The 18,025-nt window shown below is 56.1% G+C and overlaps 1 protein-coding gene and 1 pseudogene across 1 annotated transcript; one reads left to right on the plus strand and one right to left on the minus strand.

The window, feature by feature from the left end:
- The first annotated feature begins 7 nt into the window (after positions 1–7).
- Positions 8–12,822, plus strand: LOC116546692 (annotated as a pseudogene).
- On the minus strand, positions 12,802–18,021 carry LOC116546693 (3-ketoacyl-CoA thiolase, peroxisomal-like; the record flags this gene model as incomplete). The annotated part of the gene is made up of 6 exons (XM_032272886.1): positions 12,802–13,205; positions 15,583–15,728; positions 15,843–15,898; positions 16,189–16,368; positions 16,538–16,728; positions 17,816–18,021. Coding segments are annotated over 6 exons (855 nt in total), but the record flags the coding sequence as incomplete, so codon positions are not given.
- Between the last annotated feature and the right edge of the window lie 4 nt (positions 18,022–18,025).

Consider the following 18,025-nt stretch of genomic DNA (forward strand, 5'->3'; position numbering starts at 1 on the left):
TACCTCCTGGCCCCGGTCTGACCCCTGGACGGGCTTTCTCATAGGAAGAGCTGACCCATCTGGCCCTCCCTTGTCACGTGTCAGGCATGAATAAGCCACTGGTTCTGGGCATTTCTGGTAAGCCCCAGGGACTGCAAGTGGCCATCGCCATCTCTGAGGAGAGCTCTGATCACAGGTGAGCCCAGGGCTGGGGGTCTGGGGGTGGCAGTGGCCTGAGGGCTGAGGCAGCCACGCCCGGGACCAGCACTGTCGGGTTGGTCTACGCCCCTCTGAGTCCTGCAGCCAGGAAAACAGCACGGTGTTACTGTGGCCACTCACCACTCCTGTGGGGACAGTTCCCTTTACCCTGTCCCTGCCCTCTGTGTGGTTCCCCCCACACACTTGGAGGCGTGGTTCCCCCCCGCACACTTGGAGGCATGGTGCCCAGCAAGGCAGAAGATGGCAGGGGACAGGGCTGTGGGTACCCTGGGCTTGCCCACAGAAGGCCCCGCAACTGGAAGCCATGCCCCTGGCCAGGGACGGTTTGTGCAGTGTTTGAGGCCTTTCTCAGCATCATGGGCGGGCGGGAAAGGTGGGTCTGTGGTTGGTAGCTCAATGAAACAGGAGTCCGAGGCTGAAGCCTGGTGCCTGGGCAGCTTCTGTACACCGTCCAAAGATGGCTCTCTGGCCAGGGCCAAGGGTGGCATGTTACACAGTACCAATGGGCACGGGACAGTGTTTCCAGCACAGAGCAGTGGCCAGGCCACCCAAAGGAGCTCCGCCTGGACTTTGGCTCAGCGGTGCCACTGAGGACCCGTGTGAATCGCCAGCTCATCCTCACCAATCGCTCTCCAATACAGACCCCCTTCTCCCTCAAGTTTGAGTACTTCGGGAGCCCCCAAAACAGCCTGAGCAAAAAGACTAGCCTGTAAGTCTTGCTTCATTCACTTCCCGGGGCAGATGAGGCTGGGTGGGGTGTACCCTGTTGAGCCTCTGTGTGGCTTAGGTGGCCAGTGGCTGGTCGTGTGAGAAATGAGAGTGTGTGTTTTTACAGGTAGACATGGGGTCAGGCAGAGAGGAAACGTCTCCTGCTCTCCACCGCTCAGGCCCCAAGTGGGCCCGGGGAGAGGCTGGGATTGTGGCCCCTTCTCAGCCTGCCCTCCTGGAGTGGAGGCTTCTAATGGACCACGCAGATGGGCTTGTGGTGAGGGAGGAGTTACTGTAGGCAGGACCGTGCCAGCCAAGAGGTGGGAGGAAGAGTTCAGGAGCAGAGAGTCTTCAGGGACCACTGATAGCCTGCCTGGGCTGACCTGTGGAGTGAGATGGGGAAGGGGTGCCCCAGAGACAAGATGGAGAGTCTAGGCTAGTCATCAGCAAGCTAAGGGCAGAGGCGAGATCTAGAGTGCTGCTCACACATACACACACACACATACACATACATGCATATACGGAGGTGCATACATGCATACACACGTATACATATGCACACACACATACATACACATGTACACGTACACACACATGCATATACAGAAGTGCACACACATGCATACACACGTATACATATGCACACATATACATATACATACATACATACACATGTACACATACACACACACACAGGTGTGCCAGAATCAGCTAGCATTGGCTCAGAAGAACTGATGGTTAAATATTCAAGCATTTTGAAAATCTCTAACTTGAAATCATGCATTATAATGTAATGGAGTGCCCACTATGTGAACACCTAACCCCCTAATCTAGTGAAGCAAGAGAGCCCAACTTAGAAACCACTGCTGTAGGTGGAAGGGGAGCCATGAACAGCTTGTAAGGCATGAACTTTCTATTGTGAAAAGCTAGTGTCTACCCAATACTGGACAGTCGACAGCAGGAAAAACCAGAAACGGGCCTGTTGTGGAAGTCTAGGCTAGAGAAGGGGGTGTGGGCTAGAGATGGGGGGTCTGGGCTAGAGATGGGGGGGTCTGGGCTAGAGATGGGGGTCTGGGCTAGAGATGGGGAGTCTGGGCTGGGTTTGCATCCAGGAGTAACCTTGGCACAGAGCTGTGGGCACGGAGTCCTGCTTCAGAGCCCTCCTGGGTGTCTGGGGAGGTAATCCCTGTAGCCAGCGGGTGGCCTGCTGCTGGGGATGTTTGAATGGTAGGGGTATAGTGGGCGCAAAGACCAGAGAAGCAGGTAAAGGAAAGAACTGACCAGCTTTCCCCTGGGAAGAGCAGGCAGAGCCCCCTTCCCCTGCTGGGCACCTGGTAGAATGCTGGTTGCTGCAGAACCTGGCTCGGGTCTTGGGACAGGCTTGGCTGACTTGATCCTATTCTTGTGTCTCCACTTGTAAAGCCCTGACATGCCTCCTGCCCTGCTAAAGACGGTGCGGATGCGACAGCACTTGGCCAAGCGAGAGCAGCTGGGTAAGAGCCACCAGAGTGGGGCTGCTGGGCCCAGGCCACAACCAGAGCCAGGGTTGGCATGGCCTTCTGTGGATATGGGCTGGCAGCTGCCAGGGAGCGGGACCGGGACAAGAGACTGCTCTCAGATGGCCAAGGCTCTCTACCTGGCAGTGCCTCTTGCTGTTGAGGGCACTTCCCTTCGAGGGCCTGGATTCCATTTGGGACGGGCGGTGGCTCTGACGGAGGGCTTCCGCAGGGACCTGGCCCCCCAGGGAGTAGAGAGGCTGACCGCACAGTGCCCTGAGCAGCTTGTCCCTCAATTCTGGCTCCCAGGAGGGCATATGTAGCCTGACCAAGGAAAGGCTAGAGGGTGGCTCGTCAGGGGCAGTGCTTTGCTAACACCCAAGGGTTTGGACCTCACTCCCACCTCCAGTTCCCTAAATCCCCCACACCTCACGGTTCTTTCCCAGATTTTATGGAGAGCATGTTATCTCACGGGAAAGGAGCTGCTTTCTTCCCCCACATTTGCCAGGGCATGCTGGGGCCCTACCAGCAGCTATGTGTTGACATCACAGGCTGTGCCAATATGTGGGGCGAGTACTGGGACAATCTCATCTGCACGGTAAGGGCACACAGGAGGGCAGTGGCCTGGGGGTGAGGAGTCCGCCCCAGCCCTCGCCTCCAACACCTGGGCCTCAGCCTCTCAAACCTCACCAGGTTGAAACACAGTGCCCACTGAGCTCGGGATGGGCGTCCGTGTCTGAGGCAGCCTCAGGTTCTGGCTGAGGCATTTCAGGCAGGAGGGGTCCTCATGAGCAGTAGAACCTTCCACACTTTTTCCCAGGAGGGGCAGGGCTGGGGCCATATCGAGGAGGGCAGAGAAGACAGTAGGCTGCCTGCCTGAGCCAGGACCCAAGACCTGGGGTAGGGAGTGTGGAGTGTGGAGTGGAGGGACAGCAGCAGCCCCCTAGAGCCATGCTCTTGCCCCGCCCTCGGTGGGGCTCACCCAGGGGTCCATTTAATTGCTCCAGCACTCAGCATGAATGGAGCACCTACTGTGTGTGAGTTCCTGTGTGGCCCACTGTGCTGTGGAGGATACAGGGATGAATAAGGTAACCAGCAAGGCAGCCCTAGTTCAGTCTGGAGAGAGGAAACATTCAGGGTTATCCTACCGTTAAGTTGTTAAATAGATTTTCATCAACTCCTTAGTAAATTGAACAGATTAGTTGTAGTAGATATTTGCGTTCTGTGTGTTATGTGTGACAAAGACTTGATCGTGTTCCTCTGCAAAGGGCTCTTAGATAACAGGAAGTTTGGGAAAAGCATCTAAGTGGGCAAAAGATATGAATAGGCAACTCCAAGAAAGACAAATACAGACGGCCAATAAACGTGAAAATCTGTCACCACCACTGACAGTTAAAGAAATGCAAAGTAAAAGGCCACAAAATACTGGTTTTGACACATTAGCATGGTGTAGAAGCTGTTGGTAAAGGTACCGGGGAGCTTTGGGCCCCTGCTCCGTGTCCGTCAGCGGAGGAGTGGATGCAGGCAATGGCCCACATCGGGAGGGGAATTCTGCACAGCCTGTTACATGATGCTGTAAACTTAGTAAAATTAGTCCTATACTGTTGGCCGGGCGCAGTGGTTCATGCCTGTAATCCCAGCACTTTGGGAGGCTGAGGCAGGCAGATGTCTTGAGCTCAAGACTGTGAGAGCAGCCTGGGCATGGCGAAACCCCATCTTTATAAAAAATACAAAATGAGCCAGGTGTGGTGGCACGTGCCTCTGGTCCCAGCCGTTCAGGAGGCTGAGGTGGGAGAGTCAGTTTTTCCCGGGAGGTAGAGGTTGCAGTGAGCCAAGATCATGCCACTGCACTCCAGCCTGGGCGATGGAGCAAGACCCTGCCTAAAAAATGCCCAATGTATCCTATATTGTTAAAAGATTGTGAAAGAAAGTCACGTGCAGCACGCTCCCCGTTTATATCTGTGTCTACACGTTTTTCGTGTTGACTGAAATGTTAACAGTGAGTCATGTTGCAGAGGTAGGATTGGAGGTGATTATCACACTTACATTTTTTAAAAAGTAAGATTTATTACTTTTGATTAGCAGAGAAAAGTAATAAAGTTCTTTTCATTTAAAAGGTAGAAATTTGATCAAAGGGACTATGCGAGGCCAAAGAGCCTCAGGCTTGCCGGGCATAGCGGCTCACGCCTGCAGTTCCAACACCTTAGGAGGCTGAGGCAGGAAGGTTGCTTGAGACCAGGAGTTTGAGAGCAGCCTGGGCAACATGATGAGACCCTGTGTCTATAAAAGAGAAAAAAAAAGGGCCTTAGGCAGGGGCTCTGTGCAGGCTGCCTGGCCGGGAGGGGGAGCGGAGATGCAGGAAGCGGGAGAGACGCCCGAGTGCTGCACAGGGAGGCTGGGACCAAACGTGGGGCCCCTGGGCAGGCGGAGGCCCTGCCCAGAGGGGATGGCAGTGACATAGGGCTGGGCGTGTTTCCAGGTGGGAGACCTGCCGCCGGCAGTCATCCCAGTGCACATGGCAGCGGTGGGCTGCCCCATCAGCTCCCTGAGGACCACCTCCTACACTGCTGACCAGGCCCAGAAGGAACCAGCCATCAGGTGCTCTGTGCTCGGTCTGAGGCTCTGCTCCCTGGTGGCCCCTGACACCCTCTGGCCTTCAGGCTGGGCTGCCCACGTCGGCTTCTTACTCCCCAGCTGGCATGGGACCACTGGTGCCACCTTATAGGAAGGCTCCAGGCCAGGACTTCCCTGAAGGAAGGTGGCCTCAGGGGACATGGCCACCACCTGCACATCTCCGAGGGATTTCGGGGGGGGCGGAAGTGGCGAATAGGCAGGGTGGCTCGAGGTCGGCACCAGTCCAGGTGAACTGGAATTAGCATAGTCTGCTCAGGGTGGGTGGGTCGATGCTGGGGCCCAGGGCAGCCCCAGAGCACAGCTCACCTGGTGCCACCTGGGGAAGGCACCAGACCCCTGGTCTCAGTGATTCTTAGGTGTGGCGTCTCCCCGTGCCTGAGCCCCCAGCCCTAGCCCTCCTCCCTACCTGCAAGGTGTGCGCAGGCTGTGGCTGTACTGAATCCGGTCTGCCTGCCTCCAGGTTCGGCACCCAGGTCTCCGGAGGAGACACAGTTACCCGAACACTTCGCCTGAATAACTCCAGCCCCTGTGGTGAGACACGCATGACATAAATTAGGGCTCTCGCCACAGGCTGTGCCTTGTGGTGAGCCAGGCTGGAAGGGAAGTTAGGGCTGGGGAGGCTAATGGCCCATGAACAGGACCCAAGAGTCCAGCCGCCTGTGGTTACCGAGGTGTGGATGGGCCCCCGGGTGCCCTGGGTTCATCAGGGTTGCTATGTGGAGGAACAGGCACTACCGGGGGACCGCTTTCTCATTCCTGCGGCCAGCAGGACCTCAGCTGCCTGAGAGCTGCTGGGGACACAGCGGGGACAGGATGGCAGGGTCTCTGCTGAGGGGCATCCCTCCTGATGGGTGGGTCAGACGTGACTGTGGGCTGCAGTGTGGGACTGCGTGGAGTACAACTGAAGGGGAGGCTGGAGTGCTGGGGGGAAGGTGATGAGGGGGCCAGGCTCCCCGTGGGCGGGAGGCAGAGTGCAGGCTGAGCTAAGAGGAAGGGTAAGCCGATGTGGCCCAGTGGGGCATGCTGGGGTAGACAGTGTTCTGGGCCTGAGGAAGGGCTAGGAGAGGAAGCTGGCCACACTGAAGAGGGGGCCCTGGCCACGCCAGTCCCTGAGCAGGGCTGGGAACAGGATCAAAGGCAGGAGGGGAGGGGAAGATGGGTTCAATGCAGGCAGATGTCTAGGTTTGGGACAGGACTTTGGGGACTCCTCAGTCTGGGGGCTTTGCGGAGATGAGGTGGGGCCACCGGCTGGGTGTAGGGAGGCAAATGGAGGTGTCGGAGGAGGGCAGGGACAGTTTGACATGGTCATGGTGCAGACTGGAGAGAGAGCAATGTGGAGCCCCAGTTTAGACTGGGGACAGATTAATGGGGGTGGCAATCTGTTCAGCTGGAGGACTTCAGGTGATAGAACCAGAGGGCATAAGCTGTAAAGCCTTTTTTTTTTTAATGAGAATTAGCTGGAAGTGGCATTACAGAGGCAGAGAGGCGCTTTCTCCACCCTGGGTTTGGGAGAACAGCTTATCTCTGTCTGGGGGTGTAAGCAGGGGGAAGCCCAGGGGGGTCGTCTCCTCCTCCCTTATTCCTCACCCTGCCCCCCACATCTGCCCCAGACGTCCGCCTGGATTGGGAGACCTATGCTCCGGAAGACAAGGAGGACCGGCTGGTGGAGCTGCTAGTGTTTTACGGGCCGCCCTTCCCACTGCGGGACGCAGCTGGGAATGAGCTTGTGCGCCCTGACTCTCCTGAGGGTAGCTGCCTCCTCTGGTCCCCAAGCCCCTCCCGTTCATCAGAATTCAGCCATGAAACTGACTCGTCGGTGAGCAGGGATGGAGGGGCAGGTCAGGCTGGCCACTGAGGGCCACTGAGGTGTGGCCAGCAGGTTAGTGGAACCTCAGTGACTGTGTGAACCTCAGTGACTCCTTGGTGACAGGTTGAGGGCAGCTCCAGTGCCAGCAGCGGGGCAGCACAGAAGCTCATCTCTGTCATCCTGCAGCCACACGAGGGGGTGCCCTCCGGCCGCCTGTACTCTGTCAGCCCCAAGCAGGTGGTGAGTTGGGGTAGGGGCTGGGAGCTGTCGGCACTGGCCGGCCAGGGGGCATGGGATGGTGCTAAGGTGGCTGTATCCACGCCAGGTGGTCCCTGCTGGGGGCAGCAGCACCATCTACATCTCCTTCACACCCCTGGTGCTCAGCCCCGATATCCTGCACAAGGTGGAGTGTACTGGCTACGCCCTGGGTTTCATGAGCTTGGACAGCCAGGTGAGCTCTCCTGGGCTGGGGTGGGGGCCGCAGCCACTGCCCGCTCCTGGGTAGCATGCTGCCTGCTCAGCCCAGGGATCAGCTGTGATCAGACTTGGGATCCGTAGGAGCAAAGGGAGATTCCAGGGAAGAGGCGTCGCCTGCAGGACTTTGCGGTGGGACCCCTGAGACTGGAGCTACATAGCTATGTGAGGTCCGCACGGTGAGTCTGCTGGGCCCCCATCTCCTTCCATCCCCACGGGGGCACACCTCACCAGGCACTGGTGGGGCCAGGCAGCGTTCTCTGAGCAAAAGGATGGGCATGGCCGGGAGAAGTCAGCCCAGGGAAAGGCTGGCCCGAGGCTGGATGGGCAGTGGGGGCCGCCAGGAGGCCCCAGGCGCCTGGTTTGCCCCAGCAGTGCCTGTTGCTGGGCAGGCTGAGTGTGGAGCTGGACCACAGCGGCAGCATGGAATTCCGGTGCCAGGCCAGTGACCTCATTCCCCAGCGGCCCTGCTCTGGGGTGAGTGTGCTGCCACCCTCTGGCCCTGCCAGCTTACCTGGGCCTCAGCTGTCTCTGTGTGCCCTTCTGGGACTCGGGCCTTACAGTCTGAGTCAGTCCGTCCGCCAGCCCTCCCAGCCCTCCCCTAGAACCATGGGCTTGAAGAGAGAGAAGAGACACAGCCCCTGCCTGCTGCCTCTGTGGCTGCCCAGGTGCTGAGTGAGCTGGTGACTACCCATCACCTGAAGCTGACCAACACCACGGAGATCCCACACCACTTCCGGCTCCTGGTCTCCAGGCCCTTCTCCGTTTCTCAAGATGGGGCGAGCCGGGTCCACAGAGCTCCTGGCCCTGGCCAGAAGCAGGAGTGTGAGGAGGAGGCAGCCTCAGCGGGCAAGCAGCTGGTGCTCCGAGCACAGGAGAACATGCTGGTCAGTGGGGGATCTGTGGCCTTCGCCTCAACAGCACACCCGCACGTGCGTACAGACAGCACCCCTGCACGCCACCCTCACGTGTTTGTGCCCGGACACAGACTGCACACCTGACCCTGCCATACCCTGTGTGAACACTCCCACCAGAGACACCACATTCAGCACCTCTGCACAAGAGGCTTACACAGGCACGGACATGCCAGACGTCGTGTACACGCACATGCGTGCACGTGCTCCAGAAATGTCCCCAGACTTCCCTTTCCCTCCTGGTTCCCACTGCTGAGATGCTGGCAGAGGCTGGTGCATTCCTGTGAGCACCTCCCTTTCCCACACAGACACCCTCCTCCTCCTGAGCAAGCTCAGGGTTTCGTCCCAGCTCAGGGGAGCCCATGGGGTTGCCATAATTGTAAAGCACTCCAGGTTCTAATGTCATTTTCCCTCTTCTGACAAATTATCAGTCATAATTGGATCCCGGATTTTCAGAGTTGGTGGGGTCGGGAAGGTCTTGGGAATGCCAGGAACTCAGTGGAAACCATCCACTTCTCTGAAGCAACTGGAATGAAGGCTGAGTGTGTGCACACCCATATCTGCGCAGCGGGCTCCCAGGGTGCACAGGGGCAGGCCGAGGGTAGACAGCCTGGCAGGGTGCCTCACCTGTCTCCTACTTCCCCTCCTGCTTCAGAGGCTCTCTTTCTTCCTCTCCTTGGAGGGCTTCCCTTTATGTTATGCTGTGCTCCCTTGAGCTCTGCCAGGCCCTAGCCTCCCTCTGCCCATTTCTGGGTCGTCTCATCCATTTCCAGAGCCTCAGTGGACAGCCATATTCTCTCTATCCAATGTGTAGTGAGGGCCTGCTGTGCACCAGATGCTGCACTAGGTGATGGAACTCCCCGAGAACCTCACCATGGAGGTCGGGGAGACATATGGATCTGCAGAAGGCAGATGGGCACCCTTGACCCACTTTGCATTTGCTCCCTTCAGCGAGCTAAATGGAGGGGAAGGCCCAGAGCACAGCCAGAGGTTCCGTTGCACCAGAGCCTCCCAGGACACATGACGGTTAGCTACCAGGCATTAAAAGTCCTTAGCAGCTCTGGGGAAGCCCAAAGGTCCCAGAAAAAGGACACCGCATAATGGTGCCGCATCTCACCCTCCATGTGCTAACGATGCCCAGGTTTCTGGCATCTGGCTAGAATCCTCCCTCCCAGGCTCTAGAGCCAAACTCCTCTCATCCAAAGTGAACTCAGCGCCCCCAGCTTGTCCTGCCCCACACCTGTGCCTCCTTTTTGTGGTGGCATTTCATCTCAGCAAATACCACCCCAACCCCCTTGCCCATGCTCAGACCCCTGGCATGCCTTGTCATAGACCAGTTTCTCTGTGACCAGGCCAGCAGGCCCTGTGGGTGCCCCCCCACATTCCTCTCAGTGCCGTTCTTTCTTCATCCCTACACCCAGGTCTTGGTCTAGGACAGTGGTTCTAACCCTGGCAGTCAATCAGTGGCTTTTTCTTTTTTAGATAGATCGGGTCTTGCTGTGTCACCCAGGCTGGAGTGCAGTGGGATGATCGTGGTTCACTGAAACCTTGACTGCCTGGGCGCTCAAGCAATCCTCTCACCTTAGCCGCCCAAGTAGCTGGGACCACAGGCACATGCCACCACACCCAGCTAATTTTTATATTATTTGTAGAGACAAGGTCTCATTATATTCCCCAGGCTGGTGTTGAACTAGGCTCAAGCGATCCTCCCACCTCCGCCTCCCAAAGTGCTGGAATTACAGATGTGAGCCACTGCTCCCAGCAAATTAGTGCCGTTGACAAAGCTTGTTGAAGGCAGAAGCTCCCAGACGCCACCTCCACAGGTGTGAAGGTCTGGGTGAGGCCAAGAATTTGTATTTTTAACAAGTGCCTCAGTCGATTCTGATAAGCTTGTACCGAGGACCTGTGCTGGGAGCCAGGAGTCCCAGCTCCATCCTGTCCAGCCTCAGCTACAGCCTCAGCCCCTGGGCCGGCATCCTCTCATGCTCCCTGCCTGGTCAGTGACCTGTCAGAGGCTCCTGACTGTCCTCAGCACACAGACCAAGTCCTTCCTCAGCTGTTGAGCCCACCCACAGCCCTGAGCATCTGAAGGGGTAAAGGGCGGCTTGCTCATGTCCCTTCCCCTCTAGCCTATGACTCCTGAGGGCAGACATGCCTTGTCCCTGGCACTAGCAGGGTGCTGGGCAGAGTAGGTGCTGGGCAGTGCTTGCGGAATGCAAGCACCAGGTGGGGGAGCTGCTGGGCTGTTGGCTGAGCAGGGCTGGGCCCAGGAGGGAAGGAGGACGGAGCTCCAGGTGGGTAAGCAGCCACCTGCCCTCTGCAGCTGGAGATGATACCATGTCTGCATCTGCTCAGGTGAACGTGTCCTTCACGCTCTCCCTGGAGCTGCTCTCCTATCAGAAGCTCCCGGCTGACCAGATGCTGCCTGGGGTGGACATTCAGCAGAGCGCGAGTGGAGAGAGAGAGATGGTGTTTACGCAGAACCTGCTCCTGGAGTACACCACCCAGACCACTCAGGCATGCCCCAGGCCCGCCCACGTGTGGGAAGGCGGAAGCGGGCTGGGCTCTGTTCTGCTGGGGCCAGAGGAGGAAAGACCTAGCAGGGACCTCAGACATAAGGAGCCCCCACTCCTTTCCTGGGGCTCAGTCTCCCCTAGAAGAGGCCCTGTGTGCAGAGAGATGAAGGCCATCCACCCTCCTCTGCCTCATGAGCCCAAAGCCAGATGAGGGGCCAGAGTGTGGGAAATCAGGGAAGGCTCCCTGCAGGAGGTGGCATGTGAAACCTGTACACCGTTTAATCAAGGAAGGGAAACACCTTGACGACCAGGCCAAAAGAATGGCCTGATGGGTGGGGGCAGTGAGAACCTGAGGCAGCTGCCAGGGACAGCCCTGGGCTTTGTCAGGCTTCAAGCACCAGGACAAGCACCACAGAGCAGAAGGTCACCGGGCCGTGGTGCAGACGCTAAGCTGGGGCTTCTAGTGAGGAGTGTGAAGGAGTGGCCTGGGGAGGACTTGGGAGAGGCGGGGGCAGGTGGCTGAGCAGTGGAGCCGAGGTGCCCCAGCGTGGCACCTAGGCAGCTGCTGGGGCCGAGGCAGTGGGACAGTGCATAGCATCGCCTGAGTGTGGTACGGGGCAGCCAGGAGGTAGAGCAGGGCACAGGTAGGGCCTGAGGTCACGGGACACAGACAGATGGTCCAGGGCCTGAGAAGAGCTGAGGGCTGGGTCTCGGGGCCACCATAGGAGGATGGGTGAAGGAGGGCAGCCCTACCAGCCAGAGTGCAGGGCCTGGAGCTTTATGAGGGAGGGAGGCAGGGATAGCGGGGAAATGCATGGCATTACCCTGGCCCTTTCCCTGCGCAGACTCCAGCCCCTGGCCTTTGAAGTTGGCACTGGCCCCTTGCCAATTGCTGGGCACTTCCCCTGCCCTCCTCAGGAGCATGAGCACTTGGGGTCAGCAGGGTTCCCTGCGTCCCAGAGGCCCTGGCTTAGGCTCACCCAGAGTGAACAAGGCGGTCTGGGCCCCCACAGGCAGTGCCCCTGCGGGCCGTGGTGGCCGTGCCTGAGCTGCAGCTCTCCACCAGCTGGGTGGACTTTGGGACCTGCTTTGTGAGCCAGCAGCGAGTCCGGGAGGTCTACCTGATGAACCTGAGCGGCTGCCGAAGCTACTGGACTATGCTGATGGGTATGTCCTACCCTCCCACCTACCCACTGTTCCCCTACAGGGCTGTGCCAAGAAAAGACCCCCAGGAAAGGGCCGCTGTGCCTGTCCCTGCATGCTGGCCCCCAGGGCTGGTACCACGTGGTTTCTGCAGAACAGCCAGTCCCCCAATCCCACATGATCTCAGGGCTGCCCTGCCCTGCAGTTCTGAGCAAGACCAGAGGTGCAGGCCTGCGGGTGGGCGAAGTCTTCCTGTAGTGGTACACGGGACTGCCTGCACTCATGTCTTCCCTTCCCTTTCGTGCAGGCCAGCAGGAGCCAGCCAAGGCCGCTGTGGCCTTCAGGGTCACCCCAAACAGTGGGCTGCTGGAAGCACGATCCACCAATGCCCCCCCCAACCTCCATTGCCTTGCAGGTTTTCTTCACTGCCAGGTACAGCCCCTCCCAACCTCCCCCAAGCTGCCCACAGGGCCTGGCCCCCGCTGCCCAGACCCCTCCTAACCGCAACCCGCACATGCTCCCCACAGCAGCAATGAGCTGTACGAGTCCACAGTGGTGGTGGAGGGTGTGCTTGGCGAGAAGTCCTGCACCCTGCGGCTCCGGGGCCAGGGCTCTTATGATGAGAGATACATGACGCCTCCCCAGCCCTCAACCCCAGGCCCCAGCTGCAGAATAAACGTTGCCAGGGATTAGGAGCAGACCTTCAGCACAAAGACACAGACTTGAGGCCCTCTGAACAGCTCCTAGAATGGAAGAAGAACCCCCTTCCACAATGGTCTCAGCCTAGGCCTTCATGTTGGCTCAGAGCCACACCACAGTAGAGACCACTGCACTGAGAATCACCACACACACTGCACAGCGAAGACCAGTATGGCAGAATTCCCCTTGGGAAAAAACCACAGCCACTAAGATAAATTCTTGCACATTTACTATGTCTGTTGCGCTTCTCATCCATGAATTCGCCTTGCCCTGGGAATTAACCGTGGCCTTGTGGCCTGGGTGACCTAGGCTGCCTTTGTCTTGCACAGCTAACGAGGGTCTGATGGGTGGCTCAACACCCCACCCACTCCTAGACCATGTCAGCCGTGTTCACATTTTCCAAACGAGTTGAAGTGCCTTGATCTGTCCGCCGCCACCACCACCAGTGCTGAGTTTTCCCGTGCGGTTCTGCTTCTGCAGTGCTGCTGCCTTGCTGCTAGAGCAGGTCTGTGTGGGCGGCGCCTCCAGCCTGGGCCTCACTCAGTTCCCAGGGTATTCAAAGACAGCAGCAGCTCCCATTCCAGTCCCGATGCACATGGACACTACTCCATATGCCCTGTGAAAACAAAACGGAACTGGCTGGGCAGAGGCACCACCCAGCTATCTCCAGACCAGGCTGAGCCAGACGGACTTCACGACGAGTAGGACACAAAACCGTCAGACCAGATCTGTGGGCACATACACAGTGGCAGATGCCAACTGCAGCTAGTGTCCCTTTTAGGGCTGGTCCTCAGGGAAAACAGAGATCATGCCCCTGCATCCTCAGTTCAGGGTGTTTGTGTGTGCATATTCCCTTCCCTAGGGACCGCTCATAATCCCAAAAGACACAGTCCCAAACATCATAATCCCAAATGTTGAAATCCTAAAAGAACAAAATCCCTAAAGTCTAAAATCCTGAAAATCACAATCTTAAAAGATCAAAATCCTGAAAATACAATTCTGGAAAAAACAATGTGGAAACCTGGCATAGTGGCATCTACTTGTAGTCCCAGCTATTCAGCAGGCTGTGGCAAGAGGATCACTCGTGCCTAGGAGGTCAAGACCAGCCTGAGCAATACAGCAAGACCCCATCTTAGAAAAAGACTTTTTAAAAAGATTCATTTAAAAGATATTTACATTTTTAGGCCAGGCGCAGTGGCTCAAGCCTGTAATCCCAACACTTTGGGAGGCTGAGAAGGGCAGATCACTTAAGGTCAGGAGTTTGAGACCAGCATGGCTAACATGGTGAAACCTTGTCTCCACTAAAAATACTAAAATTAGCTGGGCGTGTTGGCAGATGCCTGTAATCCCACATACTTGAGAGGCTGAGGCAGGAAAATTGCTTGAACCCAAAAAGCAAAGGTTGTAGTAAGCCAAGATCACGCCACTGCACTCCAGCCTGGACACCGGAGTGAGACTCCATGTCAAAAATATACATATATGTACATTTTTTAAAGGGGATTTATTTGAGAAACGAACAGAGAACACTTCCCAGGCTACTTTACACAACACAATAGGTAACAATTACATATTTTAGCAAGCATAAACACTCAGGTATGCTAACAATAGTCACAGGAGTATAACAGTTATAAACAAACCGTATTCATAAATGGGTTAAAAAGCAAACTCTGTAAATGGTGGGTAATCGTGTGCACCCAGCTTCATAACTGCAGTCATATGAACACCATGATAGAGAACCTATGTCTTTTGATGAGACTGATCAAAAACTGTGATGGAGCCAGGCCCTGTGGCTCACACCTGTAATCCCAGCACTTTGGGAGGCCAAGGTGGGAGGATCACTTGAACCCAGGAATTCGAGACCAGCCTGGGCAACATAATGAAATGCTCTCTACAAAAACTTAGCTGGGTGTAGTGGCACGAACCTACAGTCTCAGCTACTCGTGGGAGGATTGCTGGAGCCAGGGAAGCAAAGGTTGCAGTGAGCCGAGATGGAACCACTGCACTTTAGCCTGGGTGACAGAATGAGACTGTCTCAACGAACAAACAAACCTGTGATGGGTCACCACCGCATATGCAGTGACCCGAAGAACCAAGATCTTGAGAAATTTTATCTTTCACAAATGCAGGTACACAAACAGGACACCTCTTCATTTACTGAGGAAGTTTCAACATTTTTATGTACATGCACAAAGCTTACAAAGTCAGTGTGATAAGGCACTTTCATGGAATCAAACTTCTGATGTCAAAGGCAGAAAAAAAAGTGTGTCCCACCTCTGTATTGGTTCTCTCCAGGGCCCCAGGCAGTTAGATGGTGCCTGCCAACACTAAGGGCGGATCTTCCCCACCTGGTCCACTCAAATGCATCCTAACCTCCTCTACAAACACCCTCAGACACACTCAAAATAATACTCGGTCAGGTTTCTAGGTGTTCCCAAAGTTAAGTCCATTCCTTTTCAACTTAGCAGCACTCACAACTCCTTAAACCATACTTAATTTCCAAATAAAGGCAGTAACGAGGTAATGGTTGCATCACATGAGTTACACCATGTAACACGGTGACGATGCACTATCCTGCATGCGATGGAAAATGTACTCATCCCTTCCCTAGAATTCATAGCATGAATTCAACAATAGGATTTCAACATTCAGGATTTTAATCTTCTGATATTGTGACTTTGGGGATTTTAGTCATTAGGGATTTTTTTTTCCCCTTGACTAGTCAAGGGTAGAAGTAAGAAGTACTCAGAGTAAGAACAAGGAGTTTGATCTGTAATTGAACAATCAAGATAACACACTACCTTTGGACCAGCCAAGACCTTAGGGACTTTGATCTTTTGGATTTCAACATTTGGGATTTCAGCATTTGGGATTATGGTGCTCAGGACTGTGTCTGTTGGGATGATGATCCAAAGCCCACCTACCTCTATCCCCTACCCTGCAGGTGCCCCAACTTGGGTATCCCCCCACAACCCCCCACCAGGAGCCAGCCTTACCTCTTCCCACGGCGCTTCAGCTCGTTGAACAGCGTGATGACCTGTCGTGCCCCAGTGCAGCCCAGTGGGTGTCCCAAGGCCACTGCACCCCCCAGAGGGTTCACCTTCTCAGGTGGGAGTCGTAGCTTCTCCACACAGTAGGCAGCCTGGAAGGAGGCAGGTCATCACCGCAGCCCTCTTGCCCCCTCCCCTGCACCACCTGCCCGCTTGCTCCACCTGGACTGTCCAGGGCCAAGGCAACATGGAGAACAACAGCTCACCTGGCTCGCAAAGGCCTCGTTGATCTCAAAGATGTCCACGTCAGCCACAGTCAGCCCTGCAGGCAAGGTAAAGACCTGACCTGACACACTGGCCCTGTACCAGGACTCTGTGTTCCCTGGGCCTGCCCCATCCATGGGCCTTCAGGCTACCTGGTGTGTGTCTCTTCCAGAAGGGTGAGCCAATCCCAGCTGTGGGGTCAGGATGGGCTTTGAGTAAGGGACACTAGCCTGCCCACCTCCATTCTGCAGCACCCACAGGACCACCCCCATGCCCCTGGCAACAGCATGCAGGGCAGGTGCCGGATCCAGGCGGGACCCAGACAGCGATGTGAAGGAACCACCTTACCTGCTTTTTGCAAAGCTACCGGAATGGCATAGGCAGGTCCGATGCCCATGATGTCAGGTGGGACCCCAACCACTGCATAGGACCTCAGGACCCCAAGGATGGGAAGGCCCAACTCTTCTGCCTTGGACCTCCGGGCCAGCAAGATGGCAGCTGCCCCATCACTCACCTGGCTAGAGTTTCCTAGGGTCAAATTGTTGGGGTAAGGGATCAGAGTGGGGCCGAGGAGATCCCAGCCCTCCCACATCTACTCTGTCTGCAGAGGGGCCTGGTCTATTCCAGGCTCCCAGAGTACAGCACCCAGCATGGCCATGGCCTCCTTCCTCATACCCCCACCCCGGACCAGTCTCACCAGCTGTGGTAGAACCGTCCTTCTTGAAGGCAGGCTTCAGTTTGGCCAGCCCCTCCATGGTGGTGCTGGGGCGGATACCCTCATCCTGGGTCACAGTGATGCTCCTCTTGGTGCCCTTGTCATCATGGACCATGGTGGTCACAGGCACAATCTCAGCTTGGAAACAGCCCTTGCTCTGGGCTCTTGCTGCCCTGCCAGCACCATGGACAGCCAGACTCAGGCTCCCTTGGGGTTCCCTTCCTCCCTGCCCCCAACACCTATCCATTTGGGTAGACGCAAGCTTAGGCTGCTAAATTCGGGGACATGCTCAACTTTAGGGGAGCTCTGAGGGCATGGCCAAGACCTTACAGGGCCTTCTTCATCCTCAACCCCAGACCTCCAGATCGTGGCCAATCCCAACCTCAAAGGGGAGAAGGGTGTTTGGAGGGGTGCCCCCACTTACAGCCCTTTGTCCAAGAGGGACTAAGCCTGCTCCGTTCTCTCTGCTAAACTGAGGGTGGAACCCCAGAAATATTTGTGCTGGGTTCTGCCAACTTTTCTGTTCAAACCCAACAGTTCAAAGTCATCTATTCCCCAGTTTCCATATATTTAAAGTGACATATACTAAACTATTCAATGTATTTTTGTATTGAAAGAGTTTTAAAGCACAAGGTATTTGAGTGACCCTTGAAATCATGTGCAGCATATAAGTGCCCAGGGACATTCCAGTGGAAGGAATCCAAGGCTTCTGACACATTTTTAAATGGTTATGTGACCCCAAGCGGCCAAGAATCACTGCTTCAGAGAAGCACACCTGGCCCAGATACCATCCCCTGCTTTTGCTGTCCTCTCTGGACAGCCGGGACCTGCGCCAATCTTAGCCTGCCTGAGCCCCTGGGGTTTCCCTGATATCATCCCCAGTTCTTGCCATAGGATGCTGCCACAGACCCAGCATGGTCCAGAAGCTAGGATGCCAGGGTCCCTAGCATTGCTGGCCCCACACTCCAGGCTACCATGTCCAATCTCCAAACCACAGCCAGAAAAGAACACACGGGAAAACTGAGGCCTCACTAGGGCAAAGAGTCAGGGTGAACAGACCTGGAATAGAACCTGGAAGTGTTACCAACTCACAGTGGCCCTGACACTTCCCACTTCCCGCCCCCAACCTGGGAGGCCCGAGGCTTGGAAAGCACTTGCTGCCCAGCTGTAAGCACAGAAGGGCTCCACTTCAGATCACTTAGACAGGCTCCAAACCTCACTGCCCAGCCCTTTAAACAGTCCTCTCCAAGCAGTACTCACTTCTGCTGGGATGCCAGGGCAAAAGTATCCTGCTTCTCCCGTGAAATGCCAAACCGCTCAGCCACGTTCTCAGAGGTTATTCTAGAACACAAACAGCAAATAGTGTGGGCACTGGTCTGACAGCCTGGAGGAATGGACCAGGCTGCAGAGCTGTGCTTGGAATTCTGAGTTCCCAAGGCCGTAGGCAGGAGAGGACGGAATGGTCTGACG

This window comes from Sapajus apella, unplaced genomic scaffold (assembly GCF_009761245.1).
Source record: "Sapajus apella isolate SASKATOON/1434 unplaced genomic scaffold, GSC_monkey_1.0 scaffold1229, whole genome shotgun sequence".
Classification (NCBI taxonomy): domain Eukaryota; kingdom Metazoa; phylum Chordata; class Mammalia; order Primates; family Cebidae; genus Sapajus; species Sapajus apella.